The 21,909-nt window shown below is 39.1% G+C and overlaps 1 protein-coding gene across 3 annotated transcripts in view; it reads left to right on the top strand.

Annotated features, from left to right (window-relative positions):
- The window catches only part of reln (reelin), a 181,520-nt gene extending 160,931 nt beyond the window's left edge, over positions 1–20,589 (top strand). Inside the window, exons 59-65 of one of the 3 annotated variants that reach the window (XM_082182128.1) lie at positions 8,559–8,720; positions 9,145–9,302; positions 9,388–9,607; positions 11,530–11,727; positions 14,766–14,864; positions 15,895–16,009; positions 19,505–19,528. In XM_082182128.1, coding sequence (XP_082038254.1) covers positions 8,559–8,720; positions 9,145–9,302; positions 9,388–9,607; positions 11,530–11,727; positions 14,766–14,864; positions 15,895–16,003 — 946 coding nt within the window. In that variant the 3' untranslated portion in view covers positions 16,004–16,009; positions 19,505–19,528. Of the gene's footprint in view, positions 1–8,558; positions 8,721–9,144; positions 9,303–9,387; positions 9,608–11,529; positions 11,728–14,765; positions 14,865–15,894; positions 16,010–19,062; positions 19,125–19,504 lie in introns of all 3 variants that reach the window. The other 2 variants (XM_082182130.1, XM_082182129.1) reach the window with 2 other exon arrangements.
- Positions 20,590–21,909: the final 1,320 nt, after the last annotated feature.

Here is a 21,909-nt window from a genome sequence, read left to right on the forward strand (position 1 = left end):
GCATTGAATTCTGAACAGCAGAAAATAGTGCATATTGCTGCCTGTTGTTTGTGTGTTTTTTGTTTTGTATATTTAATTTATGTTTGTTGGCTGAAACCTTCACTAGAGTTCTGAAAGAATGCCTTAATTTGAGACATGAATGATGTGTTTTGGTAGTTTTATTGTATGTTGGTTCATTAATGTTAAGTAATATCACTTAAATTAAGTGTAACAATTTTTAGGGCAGCATTTTTTCACCATTCCATGCCCATTTCCACACAAGTTAGTGTACATGCTAAAGATAAGCAGCAGCAGTATGCATGCACATGTTATATTCATTTCATTACACAAATTTACTTATTTTGTCCACTGTTTGATAATAAAGAATGACACGTTTGATTGCTTTTACATTTAGCAGTATCTCTGAATGTGATGGCGATGTTCATAATAACACTAAAACACCAGTCTCAGACAGCTACATAGTATCGGCCTGGATCTGGCCCACATCTGGAATCCACACAGCCCGGATGTGGGCCGGATCTGGGCCAACACTATGTTGCTGTCTGGGTTTATTGCCCTAAAAAATACACTGTAAAAAAAATACACAAAGGTCAAAACTCAATTTTATGTTGATTGTTGCATTTAAAATATTCAGATGGTTCAACTAAAGTGCCAGTGTTAAAATACATTGAGAATACTATGACTAACCGGTTAACTGACAGTAAGAATTTTGATGTATTATTACAATCAGTGGTTTCAAGTTTAATTAATTTATAAAGTACATTTAAAACAGCCACAAGACTGGCCAAAGTGCTGTACAAGACAACTAAATACGTATCCTAAATATACACACTCTAATACACAAAAATATAATATAATATATACATTTAAAAAAAAAAAAAATCAATACGCCAGAGAAAACAAATACCTTTTTAAAAGAGACTTAAAAATTGTTAGGGAAGATTCGACTCTAATCTCTAATGGCTTGTTTTCACTGAGCGGTACGGTACGGTACGGTATGCATTTATTTCCGTTTCCACTGTCAAAAGTTGTGAATGGTACCAAAAAGCCGAACCTTAACACTTTTTGGGTACCCTTCCGTTGGGGTACCAGCACAGTGGTATGGTACTAAAGGGTGGAGCTAGACTAACTGCAGGACGTTGATTGGTTGACAGAGAATCGTCACTTGCGCGTGCTACAAGGGGAATGACAACATAAGAAGCGCCATCTTTTAATTTACAGTTGACATATAATACTACTGTTACTGTGTCACGAAATGTAAATTTAAGAGTTTTTCAGGCGAGAATGTAGTTGTTTAAAGCTCAAATCTGTGGTTTATTTATAAAGATTTATGAAAATTTGATCCAGGTTGTGAGATCCAGGCAATCACCATTTGTGTGGCTATAATGTTTAAGATTTCTTTAAATGAAAACGAAAAGAGGCAGTGTGGTGTTTTATAACATATTTTGTTTTATTGTTGCCTAAAATGTACATACAGAGATAACCGGAGTAGCAGAGCGAGCTGACTGACGCTTTGAAGAACGTGCTGTTCCATTAGCAGAATTACCGGACTCGCGTCCTCGGGAGTCATTCTCCTGAGCTGGACTTGGCAAGTCCAAACTGTGCGTACTTGCTATTGAGAAACGCCTAATGTTTCTGCTGATATGGGTGCTTGCAGCATTTTGGTTCTGCTAGACATTAGCGCTGCTTTTGACACTATATGTCATATCATCCTCCTTGACAGGTTGCGTGTTTTGTTAGGCACCTCTGGCATCTCTTTGCAGTATATTTATTTGGGGAAGAACAAATCGGAGGCAACATTAGTACAGCAGGGCGTCCCGCAGGGGTCAGTACTAGGACCTACTTTGTTCTGCATCTATATGTTGCCGCTTGGTGACATTATTAGAAAGTACGGTACGGGGTTTTTCCTTGTTATGCTGATGACATGCAGATCTATGTTAGCTCACTCCCTGATCCAAATCTCGCAATTACAGCTCTTACCGTATGTCTGGAAGAAATAAAGGTATGGATGCATGACAACTATCTTAAGCTTAACAAATCAAAAATGGAACTGTTACTTTTTGGTATGCTGACAGATTTGCACAAACATAACTGTCTAAGTCTGTTTTCTGATTCTGAATTATTGTCTCCAGCATCACAAGTGCGAAATCTAGGTGTTATCTTTGATCCGCATTTGTCATTTGATGCCCATATCAAAATGGTTTCAAAATCTGCATTTTTCCATCTTAAAAATATTGCCAGAATTCAAACTTATTTATCCCTGTCAGATGCAGAAAGGCTTATTCATGCATTTAATACATTCATATGATAGCACTTTATTGCGTGTAATTCACCTTATTCCGCCCCGCCCACTTTTAATACTTTGCGCTTCCGCAATTTGTCATCCGACTTCCGCTAAACTGACACGGCACATCCGGGTGTAAATCGTAAAGTACACCACAACATTCCGATCGCTTTACATTGTGTTCGTAACACTGTTGGTTAAATTGTTCTATCCTCTTAATCCAATTGTTATGGCAGCCCCTAACTGACCATATAATACTTGACATATTTTACCGTTAGAACAATAGAATTACGTCTAGAAACTAGCGTCCTTTCAGACGGAAGTTGAGGTCCCTCTCAGCCCAAAGTAAGATGACAAAACGAACGTAATGGCGTCACCCTCGTGGAAAATAAGGTGAATACACATGTCATGCACCCTACAACACTAATCCTAACCAAACATATAATACATATTACATATTACACACCATTACTAAACCTACCCTAAACCCACCCATGCGTATCATATGCACACAGAAACTCCTTTTCGCGTATAAATTGCACAATAAACACAATGTGTGCTATAGAGACACATTTAGTGTGACCGGGTTGGAATGACATACCAATTTCACAAATTCACGTTTATGTTGTTTACATGCAGATGGTAAAGGCATCGTTTTCAAAACCTTGCACTTTGAAACTCGTTTTCAAAAGCTTGCATTGTCAGGTGAAAATTGAAAATTATGTCCTGAAGTGTCCATTCTTTATTGCACTTTAGTTTTGTTAATTGTTCATTTAAGTTGGCCTATTTATTATATATACAGTTATATATACACTTTTATTCTGGTTTACTGTGTTCACAGAAGCACTGCGGGTGCTTGATGTGTGAATCCTCATGTTCTGTTGTTTATGCTGCTATTTGCACATGTAAATCTAAATTTTTTAGGTTTTTGAATTGGTCACAGACACCTATCTATTCTAAGTCCATTTAATTCTAATCTAACCTTCAAATCATGTCAGTTAACTGATGATGACTGGTTAACAACCATCAGCTTTCAGTCAGAAAACAAAATGTTAAATGAACATCCCTACTTCATATATTTCAACTGAACCAACTAAAAATGTTCAGTGCAGCAAGTCGACATAACATTTTGAGATTGACCTCCAAAATCTTTACAGTGTGTTTGTGATGGCAAGAAATGTACAAAGCAGCCAAACACGTATCGTTCTTTACCATCCAACTGGGGACGCGAAGTTCATTTTGATTAATAAAATCATTATTCACTGTATAAAGTATGCTTTACGCTATACTAAATATAGGTCACTATAGTGACCTGAAATCGTTACCTTAAAGAGCTATTTCTGTTTGATTAATCCTATAAACCCTAAAGGGACTGCATAACCAAGCATAGAAAGTAAAAAAATTATATTATGAATGATAAGAGGATATTCTCGCCTCTGCTTTTGAACTGTTGCTGCCGGACCGTCTGTATTTTTTACCCCGTTGTAGATTTAAATGGTCTTTCCTCAAGCAATTCAATTCAATTTAGTCTGTCTTTATTTTGTAACTATAGTTACAAAATAAAGACAGACTTAACTGTTCACACACACACACACACACAGTTCCATTGCAGGCTATTGCGAGTCCCCTCTTGTATAGGTAGAAATCGTTCAGAGATGATATTCCATCTTGGCATGTTTAAAATATTATTATTTTTTGCATATTTGAAGTTATATTATGAAAAAAGACCTTAAAAGAAAATTGTGTATTTCATTTTTGTTTCTTCAAAATGACCAGATGCAGCAAGTCAACTCAAAAGTTTTGAATTAGATCAAGAAAGGTCCACTGTTGGATGGTAACGAACGACATATGTTTGGTTGCATTTAAATTTAGCAATATTTCAAACACTGAATATCTCTGTACATCAACATCCTAGAAACAAAGGAAACAGAAAAATAAGGACATGTCTATTGATTTTTTTTAAGAGTAGAAATTATGTTTTAATTAATAGGCAGCCAATACTATCAGTCACATTATTAATATCTTAATAATATAATAATAATTACATTATAATTATGACATTGAGTTGCAGATCCCCTCTTGGCATGTTTTTTTTTTTATATATATAAAAAAATGCATATTTGAAGTTATATTATGAGAAATATAATATAATATATATGGTAACCCTTTATAATAACTGCATCCTATTAATCATTAGTTAAGCATTGGTAAACAGATAAATCATTATTCATAAAGCAGACATTAATAAGCAGTTTATAAATACACCTTTAAACGCTGTATTATTGAGTTAGAAGCATATCTATAATGTGTTTAATAATTGCATTTTCATACTTTATTAAATATTAATTATCAATTTATCATTTCTAAATGAAGTATAGCATTATTTACAAACCAGTTATTTAGGTGTTTACAGTGATTAATAAGATCACTTAGAAAGTGTGAGTAAATATAGTAGATTCAGGGAGTTATAAAGCATTTAGTAGTGGTCAGTTCACTATTTTGCGAGCTCATCTAAAGTGAGGACTAGTTATGCTTTGTAAATAATTTATAAAGGAGATTTAAAGACTCAGTTATCTTCTAAACAGAAAAAGGGAACAAACACACACAGTGATAGAGAACATAGAAATATTAACAGCCTTTAAATCTCCTTTATAAATGCTTTACAAGGCATAACTAGTCCTCACTTTAGATGAGCTCACAAAAACTCGTTTTCAAAAGCTTGCATTGTCAGGCCCCCAAAATGGCATTTTCGTTGAAATGAACGGCCAAAACGTTTTCAGTTTTCAGTTGAAAATGATGTCGTGTAAACAGACCCTAAAGCGTGTATTATTTATTGCACTTTAGTTTTGTTAATTGTTCATTTAAGTTGGCCTATTTATTATATATACAGTTATATATACACTTTTATTCTGGTTTACTGTGTTCACAGAAGCACTGCGGGTGCTTGATGTGTGAATCCTCATGTTCTGTTGTTTATGCTGCTATTTGCACATGTAAATCTACATTTTTTAGGTATTTGAATCGGTCACAGACTATTCTATTCTAAGTCCATTTAATTCTAATCTAACCTTCAAATCATGTCAGTTAACTGATGATGACTGGTTAACAACCATCAGCTTTCAGTCAGAAAACAAAATGTTAAATGAACATCCCTACTTCATATATTTCAACTGAACCAACTAAAAATGTTCAGTGCAGCAAGTCGACATAACATTTTGAGATTGACCTCCAAAATCTTTACAGTGTGTTTGTGATGGCAAGAAATGTACAAAGCAGCCAAACACGTATCGTTCTTTACCATCCAACTGGGGACGCGAAGTTCATTTTGATTAATAAAATCATTATTCACTGTATAAAGTATGCTTTACGCTATACTAAATATAGGTCACTATAGTGACCTGAAATCGTTACCTTAAAGAGCTATTTCTGTTTGATTAATCCTATAAACCCTAAAGGGACTGCATAACCAAGCATAGAAAGTATCTATGAAGAGAGAAAATAAGCGTTAAATAAGAAAAATAATGTTATGAATGATAAAAGGCGTAATATATAATATACTATATAATATACTATATATATATAGTTACATAATGAAGACAGACTTCACTGCCAGTTCACTTCACTGTTCACACACACACACACACACACACAGCTCCATTGCAGCCAAGTCCCCTCTTGTATAGATAGAGATCGTTCCGAGAGTCCCCTCTCGGCCAGTGTAGAGCGACATTGGTCTGTTAGTAATATAGATATGTATGTGTGTGTGCAATGACACATAACAATGGCAAGTAAATTGTTAGGGACTGCATAACCAAGCATAGAAAGTAAAAAAAATTATATTATGAATGATAAGAGGATATTCTCGCCTCTGCTTTTGAACTGTTGCTGCCGGACGGTCTGTATTTTTTACCCCATTGTAGATTTAAATGGTCTTTCCTCAAGCAATTCAATTTTTGATAACTGATGATGTTCGTCATTCTTTTCTTTTTTTTACTATGCATATTGTGATCTCTGATGCCTAGGCCTATAAATATATATTTTATTTTATTTTATTTTTTTTGCATATTTGAAGTTATATTATGAAAAAAGACCTTAAAATAAAATTTTGTATTTCATTTTTGTTTCTTCAAAATGACCAGATGCAGCAAGTCAACTCAAAAGTTTTGAATTAGATCTTCAAGAAAGGTCCACTGTTGGATGGTAACGAACGACATATGTTTGGTTGCATTTAAATTGAGCAATAATTCAAACACTGAATATCTCTGTACATCAACATCCTAGAAAAAAAAAAGGAAACAGAAAAAAAATGGCATGTCTATTGATTTTATTAGAGTAGAAATTATGTTTTAATTAATAGGCCACAACAGAGAATGAATTTCTTAAAGCAATAACTTTGCTGTAATGTCCACAACATAACGCTTCTGATGTTTTATAGTGCTTTCATTGAAAGTGTGAAAATGAAAGAAAATGAAAAATATCAAATAATATTCTGTATTATTTATTGGTATGGAACTGCTACTGAGGTACAGACGAAATTATTAAGAAAAGTAGTAACAATAAATTGTTAGGGACTGCATAACCAAGCATAGAAAGTATCTATGAAGAGAGAGCGTTAAATAAGAAAAATAATATTATGAATGATAAGAGGATATTCTCGCCTCTGCTTTTGAACTGTTGCCGTCGGGCCGTCTGTATTTTTTACCCCGTTGTAGATTTAAATGGTCTTTCCTAAAAAAAATCATATTTTAAAATTTTTGATAACTGATGGGTTATATATACAGTATATATATATATACACACACACATATATATATATATATATATATATATATATATATATATATATATATATATATATATATATATACATATGTATATATATATATATATACATATATATATATATATATATACATATATATATATATATATATATATGTATATATATATATATATATAGTTACATAATGAAGGCAGACTTCACTGCCAGTTCACTTCACTGTTCACACACACACAGCTCCATTGCAGGCTATCAAGTCCCCACTAGTATAGATAGAGATCGTTCAGAGTTTCAGGTCCCCACTTGGCATGTTTTTTTAAAAATAAAAAAATGCATATTTGAAGTTATATTATGAAAAAAGAGCTTAAAAGAAAATTTTGTATGTCATTTTTGTTTCTTCAAAATGACCAGAAACACTAGTCCCCTCTTGGCCAGTGTAGAGCGATAGTCCCCTGTTAGTAATATAGACGTGTATGTGTGTGTGTGTGTGTGTGTGTGTGTGTGTGTGTGTGTGTGTGTGTGTATGTGTGTTCATTCACACCGCCAGAGAGTTCCTGTATTCTCTGCTTTCATTCAAACACATCCCAGACAGTCCAGACAAAGTGACGCTGATCTCGATGCATCATCTTATGTACTCGTTGCAAAGCCTGGCACTTTAATTTTTGTAAGCAAAGGGTGTCAGCGAACAGGGAACGTTCTGTCAAAGTTCTCCCAGAGTTCTGAACAAACGTTCTTCCAGTAACGTTAATAGAACATTCATTCAAAGTTATCTGGTCTTTAATAATGTCTCAAAACATTAGCACAAAAACATTATTTATACACTTTTCATCTAACATTTTTTAAATGTTGCTACTTGTTTCAGAACGTTCAGAGAACATTAAAAAGTTACATTCCCATAATGTTTGAAGGATAATAAAAATGAAATATTCCCTAAAAGGTGCTGTATGGAACTTTCTGTCTGTACTAAAGCATAAAAATTCCATAATATGTTTGCAGATATTTAGGAAACATGCTAAGTTCACATACTCGCCTCTCTGGAAAACAATGTTACAGCCAGTTATTTTTACTTTGAAATGTGCGTTCTGTGTTGGAATGTCTGTTTTTGTTTCGGTCTGTGTGACTCCGCCCACCGCCCAACAACCCTCTCCAATCCGTACCCATTTCAAACCACCAGCTGTCAATCTAACATACTGCAACTTTAACATTCGTGTAACCAAGAAAAAAAAAGTAAAACATTTTATAAAGACGTTTAAAAAAAAAAGTTTTTTAAAGTTTTTTTAAACACGTTTTGTACATTCAGAGAACATTCAGAAATAATATTTCCATAGCTTAATGGGAACGTTGGCTAAAACCGCGGTTCATCGAGTCGTCTGCAGAGTCACTGCAGTTTGCAGCCATTGTTATTTCCATTTTGCACGTTTGTTTGTATGTACTGTAGGAATAGAAAGTAAGTGGTAACATGTTATCTAGTAATAAAATGCTTGTGTTTCACAGGTCAGACATGTGGCATTTAGTCCAGTCCGCCTGTCTCCCATCATCCGTCAACAACATGGGTTGCTCACCTTTCCAGTTCCATGAGTCCACGATCTACAGTCCGGTCAACAGTTCGGCCTGGACCAGAGTCACCATTCAGCTGCCGGACCATGTTTCTTCTGGGTACGGCTTTTTGGGTCCCTATAAATGATCCCTTACAGCCATATTATGCCCTGTTACAGAGTCTTGATGTTTTTGATCTCTACTAGAACAGGTTTTCCTGCTTGAATGTTGATTATTCTCCTCATATTCTCCATTGTTGCAGCTCCTCTCTTCCCAGTCTGTCAGTAACACTCTGTTTACTTCCTGTCTCTATGAAGTCCCTCCTTCTGAAAAGCACACTGTGCTCTGATTGGTGAAACAGTCTGAATCTTTCTCTGTGTGTGTGTGTGTGTGTGTGTGTGTGTGTGTGTGTGTGTGTGTGTGTGTGTGTGTGTGTGTGTGTGTGTGTGTGTGTGTGTGTGTGTGTGTGTGTGTGTGTGTGTGTGTGTGTGTGTGTGTGTGTGTGTGTGTGTGTGTGTGTGTGTGTGTGTGTGTGTGTGTTCAGTGCGACTCAGTTCCGCTGGATTCAGCACGAGGCGGCCGGCGAGCGCTCCAGCTGGGGTGTGGATCACGTGTACATCGGGGAAGCGTGTCCCGGTCTGTGCAGTGGTCATGGGTACTGTACCAGCGGACCCGTCTGCATCTGCGACGAAGGCCATCATGGTGGGTATCAGTTTTCTCTGACTCTGTGGTTCCATGATGTTTCCAGTACGACAGAACCAACAGGACCAGGTCTTGTCTTTCTCAGGTGACGACTGCTCTCTGTCCAGCACTGAACTGCCCAGCTCGATCAAGGATAACTTTGAGTCGGGCTCTGTGTCTCCGGAGAGCTGGAGTGAGATTCAGGGTGGTGGAGTGGGCAGTGGATGCGGTCAGCTCTCTCCTCACGCTCACGGAGACTCGCTGTACTTCAACGGATGCAAGATGAGACAGGCCATCACTAGACCTCTGGATCTGACCCGCGCCAGGTAGAGCAGAAAATCCATTCAAGACCAGTGTTGGGGGAAAGTTACTTTGAAAAGTAATGCATTACAATATTGCGTTACTTCCTTAAAAAGTAACTAATTGCGTTACTTAGTTAATTTTTTAGAAAAGTAATGCTTTATAATATTGTGTTATTCCATTAAAAATGAACTACCGTATTTTCCGGACTATAAGTCGCTCCGGAGTATAAGTCGCATCAGTCAAAAAATGCGTCATGAAGAGGAAAAAAACATATATATGTCGCACTGGACTATAAGTCGCATTTATTTAGAAATTTATTTTCACAAAATCCAAGACCAAGAACAGACATTTAATCTGGAAAGGCAAGTTATTCAACTACACAGTAGTACACAGAACAACAGGCTGAGTAGGTGTCCGGTGTGTTAACGCAACACATTAACAGTTATTCAGCTACACAATAGCATAAAGAACATATACCTGGGAGGCTGAATAGGCTAAATTAACATAAGCCAGCGAGTCCAACAAGCAAGTTACCAGTAAACAAGTTCACCAAGCTCCCGCGATCTCATTCCACATCATTTTCTTCATCCTTGGTGTCGCTTCTGAACAACTCCGCCAACTAGAGCGCCCTCTCGTGGCTGTAGACGGTAATGTTTTCTTATGGTTCATCTCAGTCTGAATTAATTTTGATATATAAGTCGCACCTGAATATAAGTCGCAGGACCAGCCAAACTATGAAAAAAAGTGCGACTTATAGTCCGGAAAATACGGTAATTGCGTTACTTAGTTACCGGTACTTTTTTTAGAGAAGGTACTTTTTTCACCTGGGCTGGGCTTGTTTTTTTATACCAAAAAAGTTATATTTTGGGGCAAATGTAAAGACCCTTTCACACCAAAAGTGAAATAATAAGCCTCAGACTGAAGGAAATACAGATTTACTCCGGTACAGTAGTGTACAGTAATATACAGTAGAGTACATTAGTATACAGTAGAGTACAGTAGAATACAGTAGGGTACAGTAGTATACAGTGGGGTACAGTAGAGTGCAGTAGTGTGCAATAGAGTACAGTAGTGTACAGTAGAGTATAGTAGAATACAGTAGTGTGTAGTGGTGTACAGTAGAGTACAGTAAAATACAGTAGAGTACAGTAGTATACAGTGGGGTACAGTAGAGTACAGTAGTGTGCAGTAGAGTACAGTAGTATACAGTGGGGTACAGTAGAGTACAGTAGTGTGCAATAGAGTACAGTAGTGTACAGTAGAGTATAGTAGAATACAGTAGTGTGTAGTAGTGTACAGTAGAGTACAGTAAAATACAGCAGTGTACAGTAGAGTACAGTAGAATACAGTAGAGTACAGTAGAATACAGTAGAGTACAGTAGTGTCCAGTGGAGTACAGTAGAATACAGTAGAGTACAGTGGAGTACAGTAGAATACAGTAGTGTACAGTAGAGGGTGCCGCTCAAACAAACCTTTCAGCTGACGCTGTTCTGGGTAACAGAAGAACAGGATGCAGGAGATTTTTTTTTTTAACACTTACTTTACCAATAAAAATAAAATAAAATAAATCTATAGTCACTGTTGCTTATGGTTTAACTGAAAAATCGAAGGTCAGAAGCAAGTACTTTGGTCAATAAAGTGAGATTAAACATAAAATAAAAAACGCCTCTGCACTTCGATTTGTCTCAACATGAGGACAGGAGAGCTGTCAATAAAGGGGAAAACAAAGTAACTTGCGTTACTTATTAGAAAAAGTAACTCAGATATTTTTTTTGTAAATTTTATGGGTAATGCGTTACTTTACTAATTACTTGAAAAAGTAATTTGATTACGTAACTCAAGTTACTTGTAATGAGTTACCCCCAACACTTTTCAAGACATCCATTTGTTTTCATGTGTTTTTAATACCGTCAGCCACCATCCTCTGCTCATCTCTCTCCTCCAGTAAGATCATGTTCGTGCTACAGATAGGCAGTGTGTCTCAGACAGACAGCTGTAACACTGCTCTGGATCAGGCCGATACCGTGGACCGGGCCGTGCTTCTCCAGTACAGCGTCAATAATGGAGTTAGCTGGCACGTCATTGCCCAACACCAGCCGAAAGACTTCATCAAAGCCCAGAGAGTGTCCTACAACATCCCACTGTGAGTCTGCAAACACGTATCACACACAGAATAATGTTACGAAAATGTTGAATCACTTTTATTGTTTTGTCCCCTGTACAGTAGAGCAGCTGCAAACAATGCCACGACTGATCAAATGTATACCTTGAATGCAATGTGTTCACACTTGTTGTTCGGTTCTCTTGGACCAAAAAAATAAATAAATTAGTTTTAGTTCTGGTTTGCTAAGCATTTACACTGTCATTTTTAACACCGAACATAAAAATATATATTTTGTATGTATATTTTGTGGCAGAATTTACCAAAGATCGGCACTAAATGCGCTCGTTGAACTCTGAACCGCACCAGAGTTTGTTTGGAAATGCTTTTTTGGTTCAGATGGCAGCAATCACACTTGAACCGCTCTAACAGAACATTCACACCAGAGTCCGCTTTAATCGAATCGTATGAACACACAATAAGTTTCCCTGAATTCTTCCACTGGTTGTGCTGGGCAAGTTGGTTTCCGTTTCAACAGCCTTGACTAGAGTTGTCAAAAAGTACAGACTATGGTACCAAGTCGGTACTGAAATAAAAAAAATGTGATGATATCAGCATTTCCCTCTAGCATTTTGAGTGCTTTTGAACGGATTCTTAAACACCTCTGATTGGCCATTGTGTTGATGAACTCAATCAAGTCTTTTGATACAGATTGTATCAAAGCAGCTTCACAGTGATAACATGAAAATAAAACAACAAAGTTTGTTTCTAGAAGAAAATTGCATCATCGTCCACCCATAATAAGGCAGATCAATAATATTGTTGAATATTAAATGTCCCCAACTAAGCAAGCCAAAAGCCAAGGCAACAGTGGCAAAGAACCAAAACTCCATCAGTGACAGAATGGAGAAGAAAAGCTTGGGAGAACCCAGGCTCAGTCGCTCAGTTCTCCTCTGGCCAACAAGCAAACAGTGTGTGATTATGATCCAGGCAGCGTTACAGGTCAGAGGTTAGATTGGATCAGAACCTTCAGAATATTTATCCAGTTCCATCTGGTTGGAAGTCGGAGTCATCACACCGGTATGGAGACGAGTTTGTTGAGGATCAGTGCCGATGGCTGTCATGTCGATGAGGCCTTCACGGGGCTGATGAGGCTGGCACTTCAGGGATGCGTCATGGATGGGTCCAGGTGCAGGTCCACCATCTGATCTGGATACGGCCTGGATCCGGCGGACTGCGGTAAACCTCGGATAAACAGAGACACTAATATTAGCATAGACGCCATCCTTCTTATGATGTAACAAGTACATCAGGATTTATGGGGAGTGTTCCCGGTTTCCCGGCTCAATGACATATTTGATGCTCTTCACCGCGCTTACACAGGAGCGTTTAAAAGCAGACGTCTTTCAGTGGATCCCTAATATATCCCTAAAGATGTATCCGCTGATAGATGCCGCTTTCAAGCCCTCCCGTGTCTATCTGTGTAAGCGCTCGATGAAGAGCGTCAAAGACAACATGTTTTTGAAGCGTTGATTATTGTAGCCAATCAGAGACATATATGTTGAGCGCGTCAACACAGTGGCCAATCAGAGACATATATGTTCAGCGCGTCAACACAATGGCCAATCAGAGATATATATGTTGAGTGCGTCAACACAATGGCCAATCAGAGACATATATGTTTCATCACTATGGTAATGGTTAGCGCGCATAATCTTTTGCATCACAAACACAAGGCATTCAAACATGAACGCGAGTTAAATTATTTTAAAAGTCTTTAATGCTGACAGAATCATCCGGCGCTGCCGTCTCCCGACTCAGGTATACTCCGCCTCTGTTCGTAACCACTCCTCTAGCCCGAGCTGGCCCGCTCTGGCCCAAGGTATTCGACGGGCCAGAGATCCTGGCCGTTGGCCCCGAGTAAGCCCCGATCAAGCCCCGGAAGTGACAGTGGAAACGCGACTGGCCCTGGCACGCACTAGCACGGCCCGGCCCTGGCCCGACAGTGGAAACGCGGCTATTGACCAATCAGAGACATATATGTTGAGCGCATCAACACAATGGCCAATCAGAGACATATATGTTGAGCGCGTCAACACAATGGCCAATCAGAGACATATATGTTGAGCGCATCAACACAATGGCCAATCAGAGACATGTATGCTGGGCGCATCAACACAATGGCCAATCAGAGACATGTATGTTGAGCGCATCAACACAATGGCCAATCAGAGACATGTATGTTGAGCGCATCAACACAATGGCCAATCAGAGACATATATGTTGAGCGCGTCAACACAATGGCCAATCAGAGACATATATGTTGAGCGCATCAACACAATGGCCAATCAGAGGTGTTTAAGAATCCATTCAAAAGCCCTCAAAATGCTAGAGGGAAATGCTGGTATCATCACATTTTTTTAATTTCAGTCCCGACTTGACAACTCTAGCCTTGAGCATGAAGTTCTGGGGAATGAACTCCATGAGCACTGAGAAGCTCCTTGTAGTCTGGACCACACAGAGGGAGCCTCACAGGGATTGTGTGCTGCAGTTACTGTCCCAGAAGCCGCCCAGCTCAGAGCTCCTCCCAAAACTAGGAGAACTGTCATAACTCTGTGTCTGATTACTTTTTATCCCTTCCTCACAAGGCGGCGATTGCACTTTGGTGCCTTTCCGATCCAGCGACTTCCAGTTATTTGCAAACTTTAAAGTTCAAAAGTTTTACAGACGCATTAATCACTTCCAAAAGACTTCCAAAGTAACACAGGCAATGTGCCGAATGTTTATTTGCATTATTCTGAATGTTTGAACTGTCATCCATTGTTGGGTTGTTACTTGGGATTATATGTGTTGTGCTTCCGTGGTCCATTTTCTCCCATCCCTCACACTCTACAAAAGTCTCAAACATGTCCACTTGTTCTTCCACAGACCCTGAGCTTGATGGGAAATCAGTGATGCTGTTTTACAATATATTGTGCACCTGTTTGGAACAACTAATTGTTGTCAAGAAACACCATTACACCTAGATGCTATGAGTTATTCTTGCCTATTGTTCTGTGATTGTGTGTGTGTGTGTGTAGGGAGGCTCGTGTGAGGGGTGTTCAGCTGCGATGGTGGCAGCCACGCCATGAGGGTGCAGGTCATGATCAGTGGGCGCTGGACCATGTGGAAGTCATTCTGTGAGTACTCAGACTAATAAACAAGACAATGAACCATCTTCACTCAGACATCAGTATAATCTCTCAGCATAAGTACTTTACTGACACTTATGAAACATGTGTTTTCATTTGACCGTAAATTCTCCTGTCGGGCTAACAATAATGAAGTTCGTTCATTAATAGTACCATAGTCTCTACATGGTTCTGCATTGGCCAGTAGACATTAAACACTGGCTGTACTCATCATAGACACACACACTCCTGTTTCTACACATATCTCTGCCCCGTCCCTCTCACTCTAGTTCTTGTCCTCACACTGCTCTCTCTTCTCTCTCATCACTGTCACCCCCTCACATGTTCACATGTTCACTCCACCGTCCTCTGCTGCTCTGCAATAACCTTTCCCTTTCCTCACCTCCACCTTTCCCTTTCCTCACCTTCCTCCACCTTTCCCTTTCCTCACCTCCACCTTTCCCGTTCCTCACTTCCACCTTTCCCTTTCCTCACCTTCCTCCACCTTTCCCTTTCCTCACCTCCACCTTTCTCGTTCCTCACCTCCACCTTTCCCTTTCCTCATCTTCCTCCACCTTTCCTCAACTTCACCTTTCCCTTTCCTCACCTCCACCTTTCCCGTTCCTCACTTCCACCTTTCCCTTTCCTCACCTTCCTCCACCTTTCCCTTTCCTCACCTCCACCTTTCTCGTTCCTCACCTCCACCTTTCCCTTTCCTCACCTCCACCTTTCTCGTTCCTCACCTCCACCTTTCCCTTTCCTCACCTCCACCTTTCCCTTTCCTCATCTTCCTCCACCTTTCCCTTTCCTCACCTTCCTCCATCTTTCCCTTTCCTCACCTCCACCTTTCCCTTTGCTCACCTTCCTCCACCTTTCCCGTTCCTCACCTCCACCTTTCCCGTTCCTCACCTCCACCTTTCCCTTTCCTCACCTTCCTCCACCTTTCCCTTTGCTCACCTTCCTCCACCTTTCCCGTTCCTCACCTCCACCTTTCCCGTTCCTCACCTCCACCTTTCCCGATCCTGTCCTGCTGATGCAGGTCAGGGTTCTTCCACCCCCAGATCTTTGTGCAAGCCAGCAGCAGCCCTGTCCTGCATCTTATAACCTTTCCTCTCTTCTGTATTTTGCTCCCTATGGCATGGCTGTAGTGTCAGGTAAGTGCTTTGCTGTTCCCAGAATGCACCACTGTTCCCTGCTTTTGGTCGTCCCTCGCCTCATGAGCCTGTCTTGTGCATCACAATAGACCTTATCATCCCATACATGATGGAAACAGCACATGAAAAAGTTACCTAAAGTCAATTATCTTTTAGGTGACTATTAAAATTGCAAACACAGCACACACAGTAGGTTCATTGGTTTTGACCAATATATTGTCTTCTTGAAGAATATCCCACAGCGGTTACACTTGATTTCGATGGTCCACTTTAGACATTCTACTGACTATAAGTAACTTTCCAACAACATGTCAAATAACTTTCATTAGAGTATTAGTAGACTGTTAGATTCGGGTTAGTAGAATAAGTTGATTAGTAGTCGCAAAATTCCTTCTAGTCAGTAGAGTGTCTGTTGAGGAGCATCAAAATAAAGTGTCAGTAGATATTAATCAGACAGTCTACTAATACTCTATTGACTGCTAGTTGACACGGAGATGCACAGTTACTCATAGTTAGTAAAATTTCTAAAGTGGACTTTTGGAATAAAGTGTAACCCCAACAGCACTGGAACTAATCTGAAGGTGGAAGTTGTAACAATGTACGGTACTGTGCAAAAGTCAAACATTTACTGTACTTTAAGACTGTTATTTATACCTTTTTCTTTAGTGTACCAGTAGGGAATATCAGTTTTAGATTTCCATTGGATTTCCATTAATAACCCAAACTCATGTTTTCATGAAGCAACTAATGTGCCTAAGACTTATGCACAGCACTGTGTGTGTGTGTGTGTGTGTATTCTGTGTGTGTTGTTTCCATTGTTGTCGTTCCCTGTATCCTACCCTAATCTAAGGACTCTTTCCCCTACACAGCTGGAGGTTAATGTCACCCAAAATAGATCTAACATTTCATTTAGTTTTTGGTTTTAGACAATAATTAATCAAATACTTGGAAACATTACGGACAGGTGTATGTACAGAAACAGGTCATCCAGGTCACTGCAGATTCTTACAGTTTGCAACAATATACTGTACAGCTGGAGTGTCAGAAATAAATATATACTTGAACTCCTTACACACGTCAATCACAAAGCAACATAGTGAGGCAGTACAATGTAATGAAAGAGTCAACATACACTCACTGGTCACTTTATTAGGTACATTTACTGAAACTGTGCAGGACACACTTTCCCCCCAGAATAGCCTGGATTCCTGTATAGGATAGGACATTGATTCAGCATGATCTTGGGAACAATCCCTATAGATTCTGGTCCATGTTGACAGGATAGCCTGAACATGCATGTAGTTGCTGCAGATTTGTCAGCTTACATGTTTATGATGCACCTCTGCCGATCTAGAACATGATCTGTTGGATTGAGATTTGGGGAGTGTGTGAGACACTGAAGGACGCTGTAATTCCAAGATTAAGCCCATGAGTAGCTCACAGGAGCCATGATTGGCTAATTAGATTTGAATAAGTATGCAGATGAACAGGTGTCCCTAGAAAATTTCAAAAGAGTGTAATATGGACAAAGGTATTGGGACACCTACCCATTACACCAACAGGAACTGTAATGATAGCTCGTTCTAAATACATAGACATTAATGTGGAGTTGGTCCCCACTTTGCAGCTTTAGCAGCGTCCTCTCTTCTGGGAATGCTTCATACTGAATGAGAAGGCCTGGCTCGCAATCTCCATTCCAGTTCATCCCAAGGTGTTGGATGTGGTTAAGGTCAGGACTCTGTGTGAGCCAATCAAGTTCTTCCACACCAAACTCATCAAACCATTTCTTGCCCCAGGTCCACAGTCATGTTGAAATAGAAAGAAAGCCTTTCGCCAAACAGTTCCCACAAAGTTGAAAGCATAGCATTGTCCAGAATGTCATGGTATTCTGAAGCATTAAGATTTCCTTTCACTGGAAGTAAGTCACCTAGCCCAACCCCTGAAAAACAGCCCCGTACCAGTATTCCTCCTCCAGCACACTTTACACCAATCCCAGACTCGCCCATCGGGCTGCCAGTCAGAGAAGCATGAGTCTTCAATCCACAGAACACGTTTCTGCTTTACGCCACTCCGTCCGACGTTGTACTCTGTGAAACGAGGCTTGCATGCTGCCATGAAAACCCACTCCACAAAGCTCCCGCCGCACAGTATTTGTGCTGATATTAATGCCGGTGGACGCTTGGAACTCTTCATCTATAATCAGCTGCAAATGCTGCTGACTTTATGTGGTCTTCCACCTCATGGCTGAGTAGTGTTTGCTCCTAAACACATCCACTTTCCAATTATACCACTTACAGTTGACTGTGGAATATCCAGCAGGGATGAGATTTCACAAACTGACTTATTGCAAAGATTGCATCCTACCACAGTACCACGCATAAATTCGCTTAGCTCTTCAGAACGACAAATGTTTGTAAATGCAGACTGCATGGCTGGGTGCTTGATTTTGTACACCTGTGGCAATGATTGAAACACCTGAATTCAAGAATTGAGATGTGTCCCCCAATACTTTTGTCCATGAGTGGACAGATGACTTGAGAAAGAAGCAACCCATATCCGAACCTTAATTTACACAGTTCCCAAAATTCATGAGTCCCATTGTGGTGTGATACTGTATGAGGTTAATTTCCATCTCCGTCATTCTACAACTTTAAGCCACATTGACATAATGGAAAAGACTTGCATTGCATATGAAACCTGCAGTGTAAAAATGTTTTCACTTATATATTTTTTTTTTCACTTAATAATGAAGTTGTTTGTAAGGTTACAACTTTTTAGAGGGTATAATTATATCATGGTGACAAAAGCCTTTCAATAAATATGAATAAATGTCCAATGGTATATGTGGGTACAGTCGAATCAAACACTATATTTGTTTGCATGCTTAGTAACCCGCCCCAGGTCATCGTATTTGTCCATAAGCCATTGCTAACTTGTTGTGTCATGGCTGTATCTCCGCTAAAGACTCACAGATTAGCACAGATCCCTTTCACCGGTCCTTCACCCTCATCACAGCTCCATCTCCCACCCTCCTGTCCCTTCATGCTTTGCAGACGCCCATTCCTGTCCTGGCTGCGTTCCTGGCTCATTGGTCCCAACCTGACGGACAGAAGAGGCAATGACAGGCTAAGCAATAGCAACTCTCAGAATCTTTTCCACATTTAATTTTATTATTATTTCTTGTCTGTCTGTCTGTCTCTCCTACTCACAACCTCTCACTGTTGTTACGTTTGGTCTCTCTATTCTTTTCCATCTGTCAGTCTTTCCTCAAGCTCCAACCTCAAGCACTGCTCCAGATGTCTTCAGTCAAAGTCTCTGTCGATTACTAAACAATTGAGATCCACTAAAGGACCGACGGCAGTGTTTGAGGTTTCGAGTGAACGATCGATTTGATTCTGTAGTACTATGTGAATAGTTGTTACGCCTCAGAAGAGAGATTGCACAGGAGAACTCGCCGTTAACCCAACCTGCCTCTGTCTGCTCTCCTCTTCACAGCACCCGCAAACAAAACTACATGATGAACTACTCCAGACAGACTGGTCTTCACCACTACTACAATAGGAAGAGGCGAGCCTTGCGGCAACGAACCTAACCGCTCACACGTTATTCTGTTGGCTACAATCCGCTTTCCCTGATGAGAAAACACCATGTCAGGTCACTTCTGTCAGCATATGGCCATTCTCTCTCATCTGAACGATACATCGGACCATCTAGTCCCATATCTAGCCAATCAATGCCTTCCCAGAGCAGTGTGATGGGAAAGACAAGCACCTAAACGTGGCGATTTTTTGTATACTATCTATGAACTATTGGGTTTCCTAATTCTGTTTGTTATTATGATCTTGTTTGAATTCTCCCGATGTGAACTACTACAAAGCTCTCCTGCTCTCACCTCACTCTCTACCACACTGTGAAGTTATTCTGATGGTTATGATGATCATTACTTGTGCTGATACAGTACGAGCACCGAGGAAAACTGAAGAAGACTCATACTGAAGCAGTTTCTTGGATGAAGATAATGTGTTTTGCTGTTGTGTGTCTGTGGGTTTGTTTTGTGATGCGTTGATTGTGGTGTTCCAATCATTTGTTAGTTTTATACTAACTCGTATGTTTTGGGCTTTGATCATTTTTCCTTTATTGGGAGAAGTCGGCCTTGGAGAGGGGGAAAAAAGAAAATCAAGCAGAGAATGAAAAGAAAGAATACATTTAAAAAGAGAGACTAACAATGTTTTGTTGTTGTTGATAAATCACTTTTTTATATATCTTGGTTCCTTAAAAATATTTATGGTAAATGGTTCTCCACCTAACCTATTTAAAATACACTGTGTGTGAAATCTGCGTTTCTTTGTTTGTTTGTTTTTTATTATTATTATTTTTTAAATTAGGTTTAAGTTATTAGGTCAGGCTCTTAGTTGCGATCAACACCCTTCCCTTCTCATTCAGTGTCATCCAGTTGTGCTGTTAGACATTTCCCTTCTTTTTTTGATGACCTGTCAGTGTTGTTTATGATGTTACCTTCTCCCCTTCTTGGTGTAGCTCTCAATATAGCAAGTTCTTGTGTTTATATATATATATATATATATATATATATATATATATATATATATATATATATATATATATATATATATATATATATATATATATATATATATATATATTGTGTATATATATATATGCAGGGATCCATCAGCCTTATAAAAGGGAATAAAGAACTGTCAAAACCTCCAACAGAAGAGTGTTTATTTACTAAGGAGTTAAATTAACGGTGACCTATTGCAAACACAAGTTCCAGTAATAATCACTGTTATGTGTTAAATAGGCTAAAGAAACAATAGATGACAAGTTGATTGGACAATGCAATGTTACAGGAGCAAAAAAAGCACAAGCCCTCTCTGTGTGTCAATGCACTTCTTCAGATGTTACATATAATTACTAAAGGTTTTGATTAGTGAAGGATTTACTATTTCTTTTGATTGCATCATTTGCCTGTTTCTGTATGTACTCTTCGCTTGTCAGTCTCAAAGGACTAAACTTATTGCACTTCAGTGATAAACAAGGCAAGAAAAACCTCTTGAGATGAAACAAAAGAACAACCATCCTCCTCTAGTTTGATCAAAGTAATAAAACTAAACCTTGATGCCCAAATTATTTTATACTACAGTTATTTGTATCCAGTAGGGGAAAATGAAATCAAATGTAAAATGAAGCTGCAAGCAGCAAATGAGAGGTCAAGCACAAAGAAGGCACGATAAGTCATGGCAGAAAAAAAGGTTGCGCTTTAACCAAACTGATGTGCTGTGGTCAGAGTGAGGTGACAATAACACATGCAAAGTTTGCTGTCAAAATGCCAAAGCGTTGCAGAGATACAGCCTCAGAGTAATTTTGGCATCAGCCATCAAATTTGTAGATTCGGAATATGAAAACAAACAGTTTCGTCTATCGACACGAAATCCATAACTTTTAGCCAGCAATATTAATTTTATATTAGAGAACTGGCTATCGCTCGGCTTGCTGCACCACATCTAATACACCAGTTTTGTGATTTTTGGCCAAACCGTTCAGAAGTTATAAGCAAAAATGTAAATTTTTCATATCTCCTGACCACTAGGTGGCACTGCGCTGAAACTGTGCAGGTTTCCTCAGGCCATGGTTGTCATAACACACACCAAGTTTGGTCATAAAACGCTAAACAGTTGCAGAGAACGGTTTGATGAATCGACTTGAATTCCATAACGTTTTGTCGGCACAGTCTGAAGATGATCTGGTTACATTTTGGTGAAAATCGGAGCAATGGCTGAATCGAATCATCTTGAGCCAAGGAATCAGAGGGAAAATTATTTTGTTTCTAGCCCTTATGGTTCAAAAGTTATTAAAGGGGTCATATAATGCCATTTTTT

The sequence above is a fragment of the Leuciscus leuciscus genome (genome assembly GCF_965113295.1).
Source record: "Leuciscus leuciscus genome assembly, chromosome: 10".
NCBI lineage: Eukaryota > Metazoa > Chordata > Actinopteri > Cypriniformes > Leuciscidae > Leuciscus > Leuciscus leuciscus.